Below are 18079 nucleotides of genomic sequence, written 5' to 3'. Positions count from 1 at the left end.
GTCGAACCCCCCAACCTTGAGATTAAGAGTCTCACGCTCTACCGATTGAGCTAGCCCGGCTGGGCTGTTGGAGGATGATGCCAACGAAAGAGTGGTATGGGCGTTGAGAGTGTCAATTGTCCCCTTTTTCCGTGGCCAGCGTATGTATGTATACTCCGTAGGTAGGACCGCGAGATTTCGCCCGGGTGCTGGACTGAGAGGGAAGGGAAGGGAACCGCGTAATGCAACGCAAAGTTTAATTGACATGCGCGAAAGACATGCGCGAAATATTGTCCGAGAAGACTCGCGGGAGAAAAGGTCGTGGCCTTGCGCACGGCCCATGACCAGGTGTCTAGAACGAGATTGCCTATGAATTGGGGTTAGCAATTGGCCGTCGCCTCCAAGGCAGACTGAGGTTTGTAAGAAGATTGTTAGAGAAATGGCGCGCGATAAGCGTTCTGCAAATCATGTTCCACTCTCGTCATTGATTTGGGAGAAATCCCCCCTCGGTCACCCCTGACAGAGGTGTGCGGCGCTAGAGATGAGGAGACGTCACCCGGGGGAAGTAAGCAGAAAGAAAGCCGGGATTTGAGGGAACGGAGAGAGTGGCTGGTGTGTCAAATCACGTCGGAGGGTAAGCGGGATTTGTGGCTGAGGCTGAGCAATGTTGAGGAAAAAGAAAGAAGAGACCCTGTCAGACTGGATGATAGTGAATTGAGGTGTGGCTTGCGGCGGAGCAGGATGAGGCTTGAGTTGAGAGGGGCATACGAGTAGTTTGGGGTCCAAAAACATTCGGGTCGGGGATCGTCAACTATTCTTAGGACCTCGTAAAAAAATGAAACACCGGTGTTATTGTCGCCAAAAATGGCACACCCAGAGAAGTCTATCTCGAGGCTCTGTACGAATTATCGAGGCTCAATTCGAGTTGCATGAACGAATGTTTCGAGTATTGTAGGAGTGTCTCGGCAGACGCTGGTGGGGGAGAGCGCGCGTGCGGAGAACAAATGAGTGCGGGAAGAATGGCGGCGGCCAGCGCCAGATCAAACGGACGTCATTTAGAATTAGTGGCCCTTGATGAAAGTTCAGGTGCCGAACTATTTTGGCTCAAGTGACATGAACATGTTCTGTTCTGTTCTGTTCTGTACCGTACTCCGTACTCGGGGGGGGGGGGAGGGCGATGATCACCACTGATGGAGGGAACACGAGACCCTCCGCCGTCGGCGCAGGAACACGAGCCGGTCAAGCCACAAGTGCTGGGATCCGCCCTCACCAATGATGACATCTGGTGGTCATTTGAGCCAGGCAGCAAAGGTTGAGAAGTGGCCTGGGAAAAGGTTAGAAGGAAAGGAATCGGGGAACGAGAGTGGAAAGGAGAATTACTGCAAGTGATACAGGATGCAGAACAAAGCGTGCATCACAAAGCGCCCGTCATGAGCAGGGCGCGCGATAAAGGGACAAAGAGAGAGCAGCCATACTCCGTAGACCGTCATTACAGGGGAAGACAGCCAATCAAGGGTTCGACAAGGGCCAATGCGGCGGTGTTGACTGAGCCACACGCTAGCAGGGAGAATAAGATGAGGGTGAAGTACTTGGAGTACTTGGAGGGTCGTACTAAAATAGCGGGAGGAGCGGGTACCACCCGAACAGAGCCTCTCATCCTCTTTTCCCCCCCAGGCACCACTCGTTGATCTGTGGGTATGCCTTGTCTTCTACTACTAGTAGTAGTACACTTTTAGTCTTTCCTATATATACTCCTCCTCCTGCCCCTCCTCAACATCTTCATCTTCACTCCACTCTTCTCTGGCACTGCTATACTATACACCATACTATACAATAGTATACTACGCCTCAATCACCTGCCACCTACTACGACTCGATCATCCACCCACATATATACTCCTTCGTCACTCGCCCTCTCTCGCGTGACTATCAAAGAATCATTCACCGTGTCTCCTCAACGCTCTTCCACCTACTTTATCAACCCCACCACCGCCACCATAGACAATTCTCCTCGTTCTTCCTCCCGGCGTCTCTTTGGGAGTCGCCATTCATCCGAGATGCCTGGCTCAGTCGAAATCGTTTCTGCCCCCGCCGTCGTCCGTGATCTGGAAGGCGACGAGCGCTTCGTCCTCGATCAATTTGAGCAACACACTGCTCACTGCACCCAGTGCACTCACGCCCTCGATGCCTCTCACGATACCCTCTGTGAACGCGGACACGCCTACGCCATCGACCTCAGCAAATATTTATACAGTCAAGGAGGAAAGCACTTCGCGGTAGTGGACCGCGAGAATGGCAAGCTGCGAAGAGTCAAGCTGCCCCGCGAAGCCAAGTCCGCCCTCCACCTGCTCGAAGGGATTGAGGCAGGTCTCCTTCTGCGAGCTTCTCGTCGAGGCCGTACCCGTGCTGTCCGCCCTCCCTCCGGTGACTTGACTGTTCCTGTACCCACTGGAAGTTACGACAGTACCTACGATGTCCGTCCCCGTCTACCAGTCCGCGAACACGTCGAACGCCGCCCACGCTCCTTTTCCCCCGATGAAGAACCCGCCTCGCCAACCATCATCACCCGCAAGCCTCGCAGCACCAGCGGGAGCTCCAGTGGCAGCACCTCCGGTAAGGTTAAGAACTACCGCATTGTTCTTCACCAGTCCCCTCGCAGCTCTACCAGCCGTAGTCCAGCGAGTCGAGGCTCGCTGTATGGCTCTGACCAGCTGGACCGTGCCGAACGCCGCTACGAATCTACATACATCAAACGCCGATCTGACTACCACCATTGATCGAATAACTACAATGCCTGATGATCTATATGTGCCTTTGTCGTCTACCTACCACGATTATTAAACATCCCCGGTTGCTTTTGAAAGCTTCATTTCAACCCACGCTCCGGGAGGGGGCATTGACTGCGCCCTCCCTATCAGCAAGACCGCAAGACGGTCATTCCCAGTTGTGAGATAACCCCCACAACTGGTTCCCCTACGTCCTTGACTTGAAATTTTGGAAATTGGCTCAGGGCCTGCCTGGATGCGCCCCGGAAAGAGACCACCTTGTTTAGTCGGACACCCAGATTGGAAACGATCTGACTTTTTTTTTGGAAGGAATATGTATGACTCGAATACTCACTTTCCCGTTGTTGCTTGAGCTTGTCTATAGTTCTTTGTGCATGTTTGGTCGCGCCATTATTGGCTCGGGATCCTCCCCCCTCCTGCATTTAATGCCGGGGGGAGGGGAGGGGGGTGGAGCAGAGCCTATTGGAAGATGAAAGATCTCTTCCTGCTTGGCTGCATGCATTTTCTTTATGATGCACGTTGTTATTGGTTCTTGATACTTGTGACTCACTTATTTATGGAGAATCCTACATACGTTACCTGTTTGTAGGGACGGAACAGAAACATGATTTTAGTTATTTTTCCTTTGTTCTTGAGATTTTGATGCATGATGATTTAATCTCCTTTGATTACTTGATTACTGAGATAGTCTATGATGAATGAAGTTTGGTCGTGTTTACAATTTCCCCAACTTAGATACTTAAAAGCTGTCAAGACGTTAAGTTCATTCAAGTTCTTACACTGTACTATACTACACTATACTCTACTTATGTATGTGGAGCTGCCAGTCTCCCGTTGCCCCATTGTAAAAACTTCCCACACCAGGTGGACACAGGATAAGATTACCATCCAGATTTAGCTGTGGAGTGGAGGACACCTTGGCAATACCATCTCAATGCAAGTCTTACTGATCTACATCTTCATGAAATCATCTCCCATTGATCATCTGCTTGTACGTGAGTCACTGCGGGGCTTTGTGGCGGATGTCGGCGGGGCAAGGCTGACATCGGCCTCTCCATTTGGGTCTCCGACAATGTGTTCAACAAAGAGTATGGAATTTTATTCGCATGTTTATGAACTGATTTATTTTCTATGCGGGAAATATTATTCGCAAGCGGGTTTGCCGCAACTTCAACTTCGATTTCAAGTTGAACTGCCAGTGGGTCACGGTCTTAGCAAGTGGTGACTGATGGGGCTGGAGTCTACTGCAAATATGGTCCACTATCCAAAACCCCGTTGCATATATATCTCTGCGGGCACTGGAGTGCCAGTGGACGCCCGGATGCGCATCAGTTCAAGATCAAGTTCAATGTATCTAGGAAAAGATTCAAATTCTCTGCTAATATATTATTTAGAGAATGTCAGAACTCCGAACCATGTTCAGGTTCAGCCTTGGAAGTTGTTATACTAGTAGTATAAATCTACTTGTTCGGGCTTCAAGTAGGCATCACGGCGTCTCTGTGACTCCCCGAGACACGCCATGCCCCTAAATAAAAGATACTATTTAGATACTTTCAGTAAAGGCCTGGAGAATTTTTAGATTTTTTTGGGGTGTCTCGGTGTCTACTAGTAGTAGGTGTCAGAGACTAAGGAAAATGGCGTTGCGAAGCAATCAGTGTGTTTGTGCAGCGTCTTGGACTCATCTTTGAAGCCGCAAGTTAAATTTGGGCCTACTAGGTATTATGATGATGAACCAAACCTTTGATGCTGCTGATCTGACTAGTCTCTTAGTGATCGATCACTTGAGATTGTCGGGGTATACACATACATGTACATAGTTCGCGCGTTGATAAGCTGAGGCGATGATGGGACATTGTAATGTTTCTAAGCCGAGAAAAGCAAATCCGTAAGAGTCGTTCCATATTTAAACCTCCTGTACGGAGTAGCTTCAGAAAAAAAGACCGCAGGGACAAAGAGATCTGCTGCTTCACCCCATCGGAACAGTAACTCGTTTTTGAGACAGGTTAGCCGACACAGGATTTACATACCGAGTGTCTGGGAAAGGAGATCGTTGCAGAGATAAGACAGGTCTCTTTTGATTTGGAGACCTTTGAATGTTTGCTTCTTGGTAGGGGGTGAACTAGACCTGAAAATAGATCGATCGATGTCTTGAGCATGGCCATTGGATACTTGTCTCATGAGGTTCCAGCCCCTTTTGGCTAGAAAATGGACCGGTCTCTTTTCCATTTCCCATTTTTCAGACCCGTCCCCCCTTCCCCGGCTAGAACGATGAGCGATCCACGTGGAGCTGGTCTGGTCGATTGACAAATATGTGCATATCGGGTTGATGAAGTAAGGGGGTTCTGGGGGTATTCAAGGTGCAAAGCCCACCTGGGTCTACAAGGTCGAATCAACTGTGATATTATGTGTATGCAGTAGGAGACTAGGGGGGCTGATTGATTGACAGGAATATTGAAAGATCAGATGCTCTGTATAGCTTAGAGATGCCAAGAGTGATGCCCAAAGGTGTACGGAGTAACAGAGTACGGGAGTAGCTCCACTGAACGCAGCACGGACAACCTCACGGACCATCTCCCCTCCCCCCCCCCCCAGTCCCATACGGAGTATCCATGTTCATGTTTGCAACGAATGGCAGAATTCTCCTGCAATGAATCAATGAACCAGTCGTGATACCCTCCCCTGGACCAATCACGTCAACCTTCTCTACCTGCCAGAGCCTCAGAGCCTCATAGCCTCTCATATCTTACTCTCCATCCTCCCATCCTCCCATCCTTCCGACCTTCGCGATCTGGTCGAACATCACCTCGTCACGTTTTAATCCATCTCGAACATCTTGCGGTCCTGCCTCCGATCTTTCCTGTCGATCCGCCGCTCCTACAAGTCACCCCCCTCTCTCGTCTGTCGTCTCCGTCTCCGTCTGCTCATCCCCTCCCCACTCTATCCGGATTCCACTCGGCACCTTCACACACCACCTCTCCTTGTCAGCATGTTCCATGGCCGCCCTGGACTTTGAGCTCGATGACCAGGACAGATACTAGCGACTCGATTCACCACCTCCGACCTTGTCCTCAAATCCTAACGCCCTTGTTGCTCACCTCGCAGCTCCGACGACGCGCCTTGTCTCAGAGGTCCGCATCCCAAACGTTCCGTCCAAATCTATGCGACCATCCACATCCTCTATTCTAGCATCCTTCCATCTCCGACCGAGTGAGTCCTACCTCCACGACTGTCTCATTAATACGACACTCTACCGCATTTCTGGGTCCGAGCTTCATACTGTGGCGCAAGCATCCGCGACGACGTAGCCGACACCGCACGCTCCAGTTCCCCCCGTGCTCCGGCGCATTCAATACAGCCTACATCCATTGATGGTGGACGACATTCATCCTTCACAGCACCCCCAGACCCTGTCGCCGGCAGTGACTTGATTTAGCTCCCTGTCGAGGGCATCGGTCGTGTCTGGGACCAGCCATGCCCGTGCAAGAGCACGAGCAACCCGACCGGCAGGGCTCATCGAGCTCGGGAAACAGTTGGATTTCACAGGCGACCGTACGAAATAGTGATGGTACGCGCCAGGATAGCACAACCTCTGACGGTCGCGATGCCGAACCATTCCCAGGTACCCTGACAGACAAGTAAGCTCTCCTTTGCCTTCCAGCTAGGTTCCCGAAATCATGAGGCGTCATGATGCCTGAGCTATCAGGAAGCTGCGAATGCTAAACTCCTGCCAGATCCGAGCCATCTCAGGCTCACAAGATCGATTGGGGGGGCTTCCATGTGGTCATGGAGCTCCCCCCGAAGTCTCCCCTACCGAAGAGCGCAAAGGATCCGGCTTCAGTAATCATAGAAAGGCTCTCGCTGTCCTCGATGCTGGGGATGAGACCTCTCGATCCGTTTCCTCCAGTCCGCGACCCCCACCCATCAACCAACCCCGCCCCAACGAGAATACCGAGTCCGAATCGATAGCTCCCTGGGCGGTTAGTACTGGAGCTGATGGTCAAAGAACATTTTTCAATGATTTCTCTGAACATGAAGCCTCGCCTGCATCAGCTACATTTCGCCCTACAACTGGACGCACCTTTTCTAGCGAGCCGGCAGAATTGGAGTATAATGGAGAATACCGCAGACCTTCCACAACGAGCATGACCAGCAGCACCGGGTCAAAATCAAGTCTCGGTGCAAAGTTCATGAAAAAGAAACCAAGGGGCTCTGTCAGTGAAGAATACCCGCTTGATGAGGCTGGAGACGGAACGAATCCGCCCAGCAGACGCGGGGGCCCAATTGATCAATTGCGTGCTCGAGAAAGGGCCAACTCTGACGGGTCTGAAGCTTCTCAGCGACAATCTCGTTCACGGGCAGAGACGCCTTTGCCTTCAAGTGATATAACTCCCTGGGTCTATCAAAGCTTCAATGACATTCCACAATACGGAGAGGCCCCCGTCCGACAAGTTCCCATCGGCCCTGATGGTCAGCGCCAGAATTCCCAAGGAAGTCAGCCGCGCTCCGTACACAGAGATTCTTCGAGTCGACGCGGGACCAATGGCCACCGCCATTCTCGAAGCAAAGAGGAAAATCCCACTCTCGCTGGTGACCTTGCAGACTACCAATTCTCTGGCTTCCACGGCCGCCCTTCTGTCGGACGTGATGATTTCTCTGTCGGATTGAAGCCCCACAAGGAGAGTCATCTCCATTCCTCTACTGCCATGAGCTCGACGGCCAACCTTGGTGGCCGATCGACGAGCCCGACGCCCAGCGTTCAGAGTGCTATTTATCACAGTACTAGCCACACCTCCCCAGGGGGCCCTCCTAATAAACAGAATATATTGAGCAAGATCGGTCGGTTTTTGCCTGGCCACAAGCCACACCACGACAAGCCGAAGCGTGAACAATCCCCAAATCGACGCCGCCAGGGAAGCCTTGAGGGAACCTCCACTCCTCGCTTGGACACGGCCGATTCAGAACGCAGAAAAGAGTCCGGAAAGGGCCTGGGAATTGGAGGGCGAAAGTTTCCTCGGCGAGGCTTCAGCAATCTAGCTGGAGACCTTCACCCACCGCGAGGTAATACATCCCACGGCGAGGAAGGGAAACATTATTTCTCTCTAGATACCGACCTAGAGGATATGCGGGGTGTGCGTACAGCTTCCCCTGGTCCCGGCCGCATGCCTCGTGGAACCGACGGCACAACAACCCCGCGAGAAGACCCGGTCCGGCCAGACCCCCTGCAGGAAGGTGACCAGGAAGGCTCTGATAGCTGGCACGCACCAGATAGCTGGCATGTCAAGAAGCAAGCGGATATTATGGCGGAAGCCGCGGAAGGTGAATCCAAACCCGCCAGCGGAACACGAGAGCGGGACGGTGCCTCCTACTACATTCGAGTCTTCCGGATTGATTTGACATTTGCCACGCTCTCGGCTGGTCTGAACACGACTGTTGCAGATGTCCTTTATATGCTTGGAAAGAAGTCCTTTTTACAGGACCATCTCAATAATTATGAGATTGTGCTGCGAAAGAATGATCTGTCTCGCCAGCTTGACCATAAAGAGAAACCGATCTTGATGCAGAAGAAGCTTCTAGAGCAGGTTGGGTACACCGAGAAAGACCACATTGAAGATATCGGCCGTGAAGACCACAGTTACCTCTGCCGCTTGGTGTTCTTGCCTACAAAGCTGAGTGGATATACAAGTTTGGAGGCTGAACCTGGGTTTAACAAGATGCAAAAGTTCAGCCATGTGGATCTCCAAGGTCGAAGTCTCGTTACCATCCCCATCACCCTGTACAAGAAGTCTTCAGAGATCATTTCTTTGAACTTGTCCAGAAATTTGTCGTTGGATGTCCCGAAAGATTTCATTCAAAGCTGCATCAACCTTCGCGAGATCAAATTCATTGGCAATGAAGCTTTCCAAATTCCAATGAGCTTCGGTTTGGCCAGTCGGCTGACCTACTTGGATGTGTCGAACAACGTCTTGGAAGAATTGGAGCATGCTAAGTTGGATCGACTCACCGGCCTAGTGAGCATTAAAATGGCAAACAATCAGTTGACCGAGCTGCCAAGCTACTTTGGTAACTTCCAGTACTTGCGAAGCTTGAACATGTCATCCAATTGTTTCAAGGTTTTCCCTGAATTCCTTTGCAAGCTTCGAGCGCTTGTCGATCTTGATATCAGTTTCAATAACATCGAAGCCATCCCCTCCATCGGAAAGTTGACCACCCTTGAGCGTCTCTGGATGACAAACAACAGCATCAGCGGGCCACTTGATGAGTCCTTCCAACAGCTGGTCAATCTTAGGGAGATTGATGGGCGCTTCAATGCAATCACCAGCATTGACAATCTTTGCGGCCTCCCAAGGCTCGAGCAAGTGTTCTTTGGTCACAATCTAATCTCCCGTTTCCGAGGCTCGGCGCCAAAATTGCGCAGCTTGCACTTGGACCATAATCCCTTGACGCAGTTTGACATCGATTCCCATATGCCAACATTGTCATCCTTGAACCTTGCATCCGCCAATCTCTCCGCGTTCAAGGATGCCATCTTCGATCACATGCCGAATGTTTCTAAGCTCATTGTTGACAAGAACCATATGTCATCGATCCCCGCACAGATTGGAAAACTACGCCGCCTGGAACACTTCAGCATTATCAAGAATCCACTCGGATTCATACCCCCCCCCAGATTGGCTGTCTGGTGGAACTAAAGGAGTTCAATCTTCGCGAGTGCAATTTGAAATCCCTGCCGGACGAAATCTGGCACTGTGTTAAATTGGAAACCCTGAACGTGTCTACAAACCTTCTCACAACTTTCCCCAAGCACGGTGCACCGCTGCCCTTGGTACCTGGTGAACCGACCACGACGCCCGTCTCAACACCAGCGCTCACTGGGAATCCCACTTACGAAGATCTCGGCCCTCTAAATGAGCCAGACAGCCGTCGACCCAGTCAGAATTCTAGTGGAGCTTTGGCGTCTGGTTCATCCCCCAATAACTCGTACCGAAATGCTTCCGTCGTGCCATCTGTTGGACAGTCACATTCTGGGCGGAAGGTGTCTACTGCATCGCGCTCCAATGCTACAGAAGGAAGCTTCTCATCTCGAAAGGATTCGAACTTCTCGCAACATTCTGCCACTCATACATTTGCCGGTTCTCTTCGAAATCTCTACCTTGCCGACAATAGGTTGGATGACGAGGTTTTTCGTGAGCTCGCCCGTCTTCCGGAACTGCGGATTGTCAACCTTTCGTACAACGAATTGACAGAATTGCCCCAAGGAGTTCTGAAAAGATGGCCCTGGATCTCGGAGCTCTATCTATCTGGAAACGAGCTGACATCACTCCCGTCCGATGACTTGGAAGAAGGCAGCAATCTGAAGATCCTGCATATTAACGCAAATCGCTTCCAGGTGCTCCCTGCAGAGCTGTGCAAAGTCAGCAAGCTATCCATTCTCGACGTGGGTAGTAATATGCTGAAATACAACGTCTCGAATTGGCCATATGATTGGAATTGGAACTGGAACAGAAGCTTGAAGTACCTGAATTTCTCGGGCAATAAACGTTTGGAAATCAAGCCAAATATTGCTTCATTGGGTCCGCCAGTGACAAATGGTGCAGATCTGACTGATTTCACGTCTCTGACCCATCTTCGTGTTCTTGGATTGATGGATGTGACCTTGACCATTCCAACCATCCCTGAAGAGAATGAAGATCGCCGTGTGAGAACTTCTGCCTCTCTAGCTGGCTCGCTTGCATATGGAATGGCAGACACACTCGGCAAAACAGAGCACCTTTCCATCATTGACATGATTGTACCACGCCTGAAGCCAGACAAAATTGAAACACTGGTAGGAATGTTCGACGGTTCGACGATGTCAAGTGGCGGTTCTCGCGTTGCGAAGTACCTGCATGAGCATTTCACTCCTACATTCTCCCATGAGCTTAAACGACTCCAGCCAGACCAGGATGAGACACCGCTCGATGCACTTCGGCGAGCATTCTTGGCATTGAACAAGGACATGGCAGGCTCTGCGTACAGGTCCATTGACGATCGCGAACTGCGGCAATACAATCGTAGATCGTCCAATACAAAGCAACTCAATCAGGATGACATTCAAGCTGGTGGTGTTGCAACCGTCTTGTATCTGAACAACATAGACTTGTACGCTGCCAATGTTGGTGACGCACAGGCAATTCTTGTGAGGTCGGACGGCTCGCTGCGAAACTTGACACAAGTCCATGACCCTGCAGAAGCGAGCGAGCGAGCTCGCATTCGGGCGGCTGGCGGCTTTGTGGCTCGCAATGGAAAGCTCAATGATGTTCTTCCTGTATCAAGATGCTTCGGTCATTTCCCAATGATGCCAGCCGTCATTGCAGCCCCGGCCACCCTGCACACAAAATTGACCGAGCAAGATGAAATGATCATCATCGCTTCCAAAGAGTTGTGGGACTACGTGGCACCTGAGCTTGTTGTTGATGCTACCAGGGGTGCGCATCCGAATCTCATGTATGCCGCGCAGAAACTAAGAGATTTGGCAATTTCCTTCGGTGCTACCAACAAACTCATGGTCATGGTTCTTGGCGTGAGTGAGCTGCAAAAGCGAAACAAGAAGTTCTCTCGCCCTAGCATGAACCTAGAGCGCTCTGCGTTCCCCGATGATCAGATTGTCCAGACGACGAAGCTCCGCAAGAGAACCAAGGGTGATGTCCCGGGTGACTCTCGTCTAGCTCGTTTTGATCGCGTCGATGCTCCAATCGGCGAACTTGCTATTATGTTCACTGATATCAAGAAGTCCACTGGTCTGTGGGAAACTTGCCCCGATGCGATGCGCTCAGCTATTCAGATTCACAATGACATCCTTCGACGTCAACTCGGGATTATTGGTGGGTATGAAGTCAAGACTGAAGGTGACGCTTTCATGGTGGCTTTCAACTCTACAACTGCGGCACTGCTCTGGTGCTTCAATTGCCAGAACCAGCTACTTGAGGCTGAATGGCCCACGGAGATTCTCGAGCAGCCACAGTGTCGCATCGTTTATGACATGGAGAACAATATCATCTTCCGCGGTCTGTCTGTTCGTATGGGTGGACACTGGGGTGAACCTGTCTGCGAAAATGATCCGGTGACCAATCGTATGGATTACTTTGGTCCGATGGTCAACCGAGCATCTCGTATCTCTGCTGTTGCCGATGGAGGACAGATCTTCGTCTCATCAGACTTCATGAGCGACATCCAGCGCAATCTCGAGGTCTTTGCCGATGCCGAGCGCTCTGCATCGACGAGCTCCACAGAAAGCCACCCACGCATGGATAGCCTGGGTCATACCATCAGACGTGAATTGCAACAGCTCAACAGCCAAGGCTTCGTGATCAAAGATCAAGGCGAACGCAAACTTAAGGGACTCGAGAACCCTGAGCCATTATACCTTGTCTACCCGCACTCACTCGCAGGTCGGATGACAGCGTCCGAGGAAGCACGAGACTCCGAAAACAACCCAGCCATCATCTCACCAGGCTCCGAACTCGATCTCAAGGCCGATTTGATCTGGCGCCTATGGGAAGTAACCCTTCGCCTGGAGCGACTCTGCGGTGCACTGGAGAGTCCAAGTGAACCACGGCTCCGAGAGCCAAACGTCGCTCTATTCCACATGGTCAAGAACCACGGAGGCGAATTGAACGATTCCACCGTGGTCAGTCTCGTCGACCAACAAGTCACCCGCATCGAAGCAACAATCAACACCCTTTCCGTGCGCCACATGATGCGCCCCTTCCGAGCCGGCGATCGTCTCGAAGACCACGCCGTGCCAATCGGCGAGGTCCTGCAACAACTCTCGACCCAACTCGCTGAATACCGCGCTCTCAAGGAACAAATGGCTACCGGGGTTGCTGGCATCCCCGGTGGAACGGCCCCTCCGTATGGTGGCGTCGCCATGCATCCCTCTGCGAGCATGGAAAGTACTAGTACTACGACATCCGCCTCCTCTTCCTTCCTGCACCTCCCCAACACACTCGACACTCGCTCCTTCGATTCTCAACGCAGCAGTCGATGATCAAACAGGCCCAGTCCAGCCAAACTCGGCCAAGTTTGATGATCCTCACACATACATGCCCATGAGATCGAAAATAATATCCCCTTCCCCTTTTTCGCTTTGGATTCCTCGGCCTTGTCTGATTTTGTGATGGGCGGCGTCTCATTGGCGGGGAGTCTTGATAATATTTTTTTTTATTTGATTTGATTTGATTTTATTTACACACAAGCATTAAGGCATGGAGCCCACGGTTGAATATTTTCTTCTTTCTTGTCTCTTGTCTATTACACTTGCTTTGTGTATCTTGATGGCTTTCGGCCTTCCTTGAGCGTGTACTGGCTCTGAAATGTGAACATATTCCTAGCCATTTCTGTTTCTTGTAAGCTTTTTAATGCTTGGGGTAGATTGCTTGTATACTAGTAATTGGGCGTAAATGTCAGCGCTAGGCGCGAACCTTTGGTGATATGGTTGGGCTTGAAGCTAAGGCTTGTGTTTCTTGTTGAATCGCTATCTTTTTGTTTGTAGATGTTACTATACCTAGGTAGCATACCATTTTCTATACAACTACTTCAAGTCTGGGGCTGTACACAAATGTACAAATCAAATGTACACTAGGCGTTTGCTCATCCAGTCACGTGGTCTGCGGTGCTTTGTTTTCCTTTGCGTCATGGCGCGGCAACTCTTGCTGTTCTTTTTTCTTCTTACTTTCTTCCCTTCTTCAATAAATAAGCGTTCGTCTGCTTTGATACTATTGACACATCTGATATTCCATCCCACCTAGGCAACCTAGTAAGGTCCATCGTCACAGCTTTCCCTGGCCCCGCCTGTTGCCCTGACTACGAGTCCGACCAACGGGCTCGGCTTGAATTGACAAGTGGACAAACAACCCACATTATTTTCCCAAGACCCCCCCTTCAGGCCAAGTTCTCAATCAAGGAGCGATCGGTGGTTCCCCTCTGCGCGTCTTTGAAACTGAACTGAACGTCATCTGCGCCACTACACCATCCTTGTCGACACCTGTGACACGCAGCCGAAGAGTCTGTTGGCGGCTTGTGCATCGCCCTTATCACCACCAACCCCTCGCGCACCCCAGGCCACACGCCATGGAGGACGAACTGGACTTTTGCCAGTCGGGATTCGACCTGAACTCCCTCACAGTCCCCCGTCTACGCTCTATCCTCGTTAATAACGATATTCCCTACCCTGCCTCGGCGAAAAAGGCCCAACTGGTCCGCATTCTGGAAGATGAGGTCCTCCCGCAAGCAAGAAAGCTCCTACGGGATCGCGAACGTGTGAGGAGGACAAGTGCAGGCATCACCGATATGAGCAGTCGCTCTACTTCCGTCGCCAGTGATGAGGAGGAAGAACGCGATTCCGTGCCTCCACCGCGGACGCCATCAACGGTAGCATCGACAACCCGACGCGGCGGCGCACGACGAAGTACTCGCGCATCGACCGCAGATACTGACGAAAATCTGGCACCGGCTACACCCGCGACTGCTACGAAGCGACGAAGCGCCGTTCCGCGCTCAGTTGGTAAGCACCCACGTGTCTCCGACACGGAAACCGGCGACGACACTTTAGCAACTCCCGTTGTGGCAATCAATTCGCCACGCAAGTCTACAGCAAGGAAGATACGACGCAGTGAGGCACCGGTGCTTCCTTCCACGGAGATCGATGAAACTACACCTGTGAAGGCGGAGCCCCGGGATGGAAATCCCTTCACTGACGACAATCCCTTCCAAAGCGGAAGTCCCTCCGATAGCCTGCGGGACAGGACTTCAAGTTATGATGGAAAGCGAAAGAGTGGTGGGCGATTGTCTACGGATAGTCCGGCGAGGAGCGGCTTGCGGTCTAGGAAGTCGGCTACTCCTACCAATTTTAAGCAGGAGAATGGCATTAAGGCCCCCACAAGAGCTTCGTTTGACTTTGCTTCTCGCTTGCAGCCTCCCCAGGAAGAACCCGAGGAATCTGAAGAAGAGGAGGGGGAGGAAGAGGACTATGAGGAGAATGAAGTTGGTATCAGTGAAGAGTTCACTCCAGAAGAACAGCTTGCCATGGAGACGGAGCAATACGCGCCACTTACACAAGTCCGTAAGCGCAAGCAGAAGCAGGGACCCACCAGCATCTTCGCCTCGTGGTTCGTGATTCTTAGTATTCTTGGAGGCTTTGGTGCTTGGTGGCGCAAAGAGAAAATTGAGATTGGTTTCTGCGGTCTTGGAAAACCCACCTGGTCCCTAGCAGAGACCAATGTCCCGGAATGGGCCAATGTTCTGGAGCCGCATTGCGAACCATGCCCGCCTCATGCCTTCTGTTACCCGGAATTCGAGGCTCGTTGCGAGCACGATTTCCTTCTTAAGCCACACCCTCTCTCGTTGGGTGGAATCATTCCACTTCCCCCGACCTGTGAAGCCGATAGCGAAAAGGCACGCCGTGTCAAGGCTGTCGCTGATAAGGCTGTGGAAGAGCTTCGTGATAGACGGGCTAAGTGGGAATGTGGTCAGCTCCAGGAAGATGGGAAGGACGCGTCTCCTGAAATTCCCGAGCCCAAGCTCAAGGAGGAAGTTGCGAAGATGCGCCGCAAGGGCCTCAGTGACACCGAATTCGATGACCTCTGGAAAGGAGCTATTGGTGAAATCCTTGATAAGGACGAAGTTATCAGTAAAACTGAGCAGTAAGTTAACCCTCTCGCCGAGATATCTCTTATGTCTGCCTCGCCACGCTTTTCGTTCCGGGCTTCATACCTCCATCGGCTATTTCTTATGAAGATCTTGGTTCTGACATGGTGTTACCGGAACTAACAGAGACGCCTTCGCGATTACAGACATTCCGCCGTCCTCGTCCTCACTTCAACATCCACTGCCCGACTCCCACTCACTTGCGCCGCCCGCCGTTACGTCCGACTCGCTCTCCTCGCGTATCGACTTCCTCTTTCATTTCTAGTTTTGGGCCTCGCGGGTCTAGCTTATGCTCGTGCTCGGGTTCTTGCCCGCCGCAAAGACATCGCTCGTGTACCCGAGTTAGTGGCCACAAGCCTTGACCGACTCGCAACGCAAGCTGCACTCCACGCACGCGGGGGAGCAATGGAGCCTTACATCCCCATCGGTCAGATGCGGGACGATGTTCTCCGCTCTGAGTTACACGGAAAACGGCGTGAAGAACTTTGGCGCCGCGTGCAGCGCATTGTAGAAGGCAACGCTAACGTCCGAGCCGCCGTACGCGAAGGTCGTAGCGGCGATGTTGCGCGGTCTTGGGAGTGGATTGGTGGCATAGGAGGTGTTGGGGTGAACGGCGACGACCTCGAAGGTAGCGCCCGTCGTAACAGTGCACGGTTTTCCTTGTCTTCCCCCTCCCATAACGCCGATGCGGGCCATCACACGCCTTCCGATGCCAAGGAAGAATCTGCAGCAAGCCCTAGACAATCACGCCGTTGGAACGAAGGCCGTGCAATCTACTAATTTGCGGGGGTCTACTTGGTTGCTAATCCAATGGTGATGACTTGGGCATCTTTGCATTCTGATATGCAGCCTTTACGTTTTGATATCCTCTTATTTCATGTATGAGATATGGTCTTTCCCTTCCCTTTCTTCCATGTTCACTTGGATTCCTTTCCTTTCTTTTCTTGTCTTTTTTATCAAGTACATATGTCTTTCTCTGTCCATCCTAGCTTTCATTCCAGATGTTTAATACCCTTGAGGACCAGTCTGGTCGAATTTCATTCTTTTATCTCTCAGCCCTCCATAGAACCATTCCCATACCCGAGCTAAAAAGAAGTCGATCAACACCTTATCAGCCCGTGTCGAAATTCTTTTACGCAGCGATCGCCGATGCCGATCACAATTTTGGTCCCCGACTAGGTAGGTAGGTTCAAATTTGTACCGATCGACCGGTGCTTAACACATTGATAGTAGTAGGCGGTATGGGTGGGTGGGTGAGTGGGTTGTCCCCGATGATCGTTTTAACACCACCACTAGCGCATCCATAATGTTTGCTACCAGTTTGCCACGCCACATGTTGGGCTTGAAATATACTAGTATACTTGTATTCAGTATTCACTACTAGTACATACGCCCCGCTAGTACACTGCAGTGCCCGCGTTATCGGAAACAAAGAGAAATGAGGGGGTTTCTTCAAGCCGAACCTATCCTAACTTAAACTCGTACAAGGGTGCTGCATGGATCGATCACGTTCTATAGCCGATACCCCTTGTATCGAACAGTCCAGAACACCACATCGGCAGGCCCGATGACGTGGAAAAGAAAGGCCGAGCTCCTTTTGGTGTGGGGATTACTCGTACCTAGCATGCCTGTCTGACTGGGTCGGACTAGGGCCCGGCACAAACCGAAAATGAGAGATTTACGTGCCAGGCTAAACATTAGTATAGTACCCAATTTTCTTTTATTAAAATTGCGCCTTTTTGCCCTATAATGGTTTGAGGGGTCTGACGCCGACTGAGAGCTACGTGTGTTCGGATCCTCCCCGGGCCATTTTTGCTGTAACGCCACTTTGCGTGGTATTGGACGACTTACTTTTGACAGGTTGCATGGGGCGTGGGTAGATCAACAGTAAGACGAAGCGTCCACTGACGAAGGGCGAAGTATTCGAGGATTCAAGCTCCATATCTTTCCGGATTTCAGACTAGGGAGTAGCAGGGAGTAGCCCGCTTCTAACCATATATGCATTGATATCACGCTATGTACGCATCGTACAAGGATGTATGTGGGCGTCTTGCAGGCGCGCGATACTTGAATCGATGAATCTCTACGAGAGTATGAGCATGGTATTCAATCGTGGCATGAAATAGACGAGAAACTTCGGGCTTTGGATGCATTTCCAATGCATGGTTTGTGGAACTATTCAGCCTCACACAGGAGAAGATGCGGTGTCGGCGGCAGAGGTTTTCATTTTTCATTTTTTCATTTTTGCATAAGTCCTGGCAGTGGAAATAATATCCGTTAGCAGGCCGATGATCGTGATCAATTCCTACAGTCTACCACATCACAGTAGACCGCAAATTGGTTTGACCGCTCATTTTCCTTGCTTCTTATGTAGTACCTACGGAATCCATGTCTCCGAGTCCTCCATATAGCAGTGTAGGAAATCCCATCATGACCCAGCCCTAAAACAACGAAAAGTGGATAAGGAGGGGCAATCCGGTGGGAGAAGAACATGCCCCGCTCCTTTGCCCTAGTTAGTAGGATTTCAAATCTCCTCCTGCTGGGATAGGCTCTCTGTCCGTCTCGAATGCTAGAACTTTCTTTCTCGCTTCGACGATTCGCGGCTGGTTAGTTGCATTGGCTTCGGGCGA

General features: G+C 51.3%; 3 protein-coding genes across 3 annotated transcripts; all 3 read left to right on the top strand.

Annotated features, from left to right (window-relative positions):
- Nucleotides 1-2036: 2036 nt before the first annotated feature.
- On the top strand, nucleotides 2037-2756 carry N7481_006262 (uncharacterized protein; the record flags this gene model as incomplete). Its single annotated transcript, XM_057265481.1, has 1 exon — nucleotides 2037-2756. One exon carries the CDS (start codon nucleotides 2037-2039, stop codon nucleotides 2754-2756), a length of 720 nt encoding a protein of 239 aa, XP_057123201.1.
- Nucleotides 2757-6236: 3480 nt separating this feature from the next.
- Nucleotides 6237-12792, top strand: acyA (adenylate cyclase acyA; the record flags this gene model as incomplete). The annotated part of the gene is given in 3 exon segments (XM_057265480.1): nucleotides 6237-6400; nucleotides 6469-9439; nucleotides 9457-12792. 3 exon segments carry the CDS (start codon nucleotides 6237-6239, stop codon nucleotides 12790-12792), a joined length of 6471 nt encoding a protein of 2156 aa, XP_057123200.1.
- A 1082-nt stretch (nucleotides 12793-13874) lies between these two features.
- On the top strand, nucleotides 13875-16229 carry N7481_006260 (putative sister chromatid separation protein (Src1); the record flags this gene model as incomplete). Its single annotated transcript, XM_057265479.1, has 2 exons — nucleotides 13875-15445; nucleotides 15596-16229. 2 exons carry the CDS (start codon nucleotides 13875-13877, stop codon nucleotides 16227-16229), a joined length of 2205 nt encoding a protein of 734 aa, XP_057123199.1.
- Nucleotides 16230-18079: the final 1850 nt, after the last annotated feature.

The sequence above is a fragment of the Penicillium waksmanii genome (assembly GCF_028829765.1).
Source record: "Penicillium waksmanii strain IBT 27052 chromosome Unknown utg000005l:1.0-5232799.0:1.0-5237142.0, whole genome shotgun sequence".
NCBI classification, from domain to species: Eukaryota; Fungi; Ascomycota; class Eurotiomycetes; order Eurotiales; family Aspergillaceae; genus Penicillium; species Penicillium waksmanii.
Note: the sequence above shows the minus strand (reverse complement) of the source record. Positions and strands in the feature narration are given on the sequence as shown.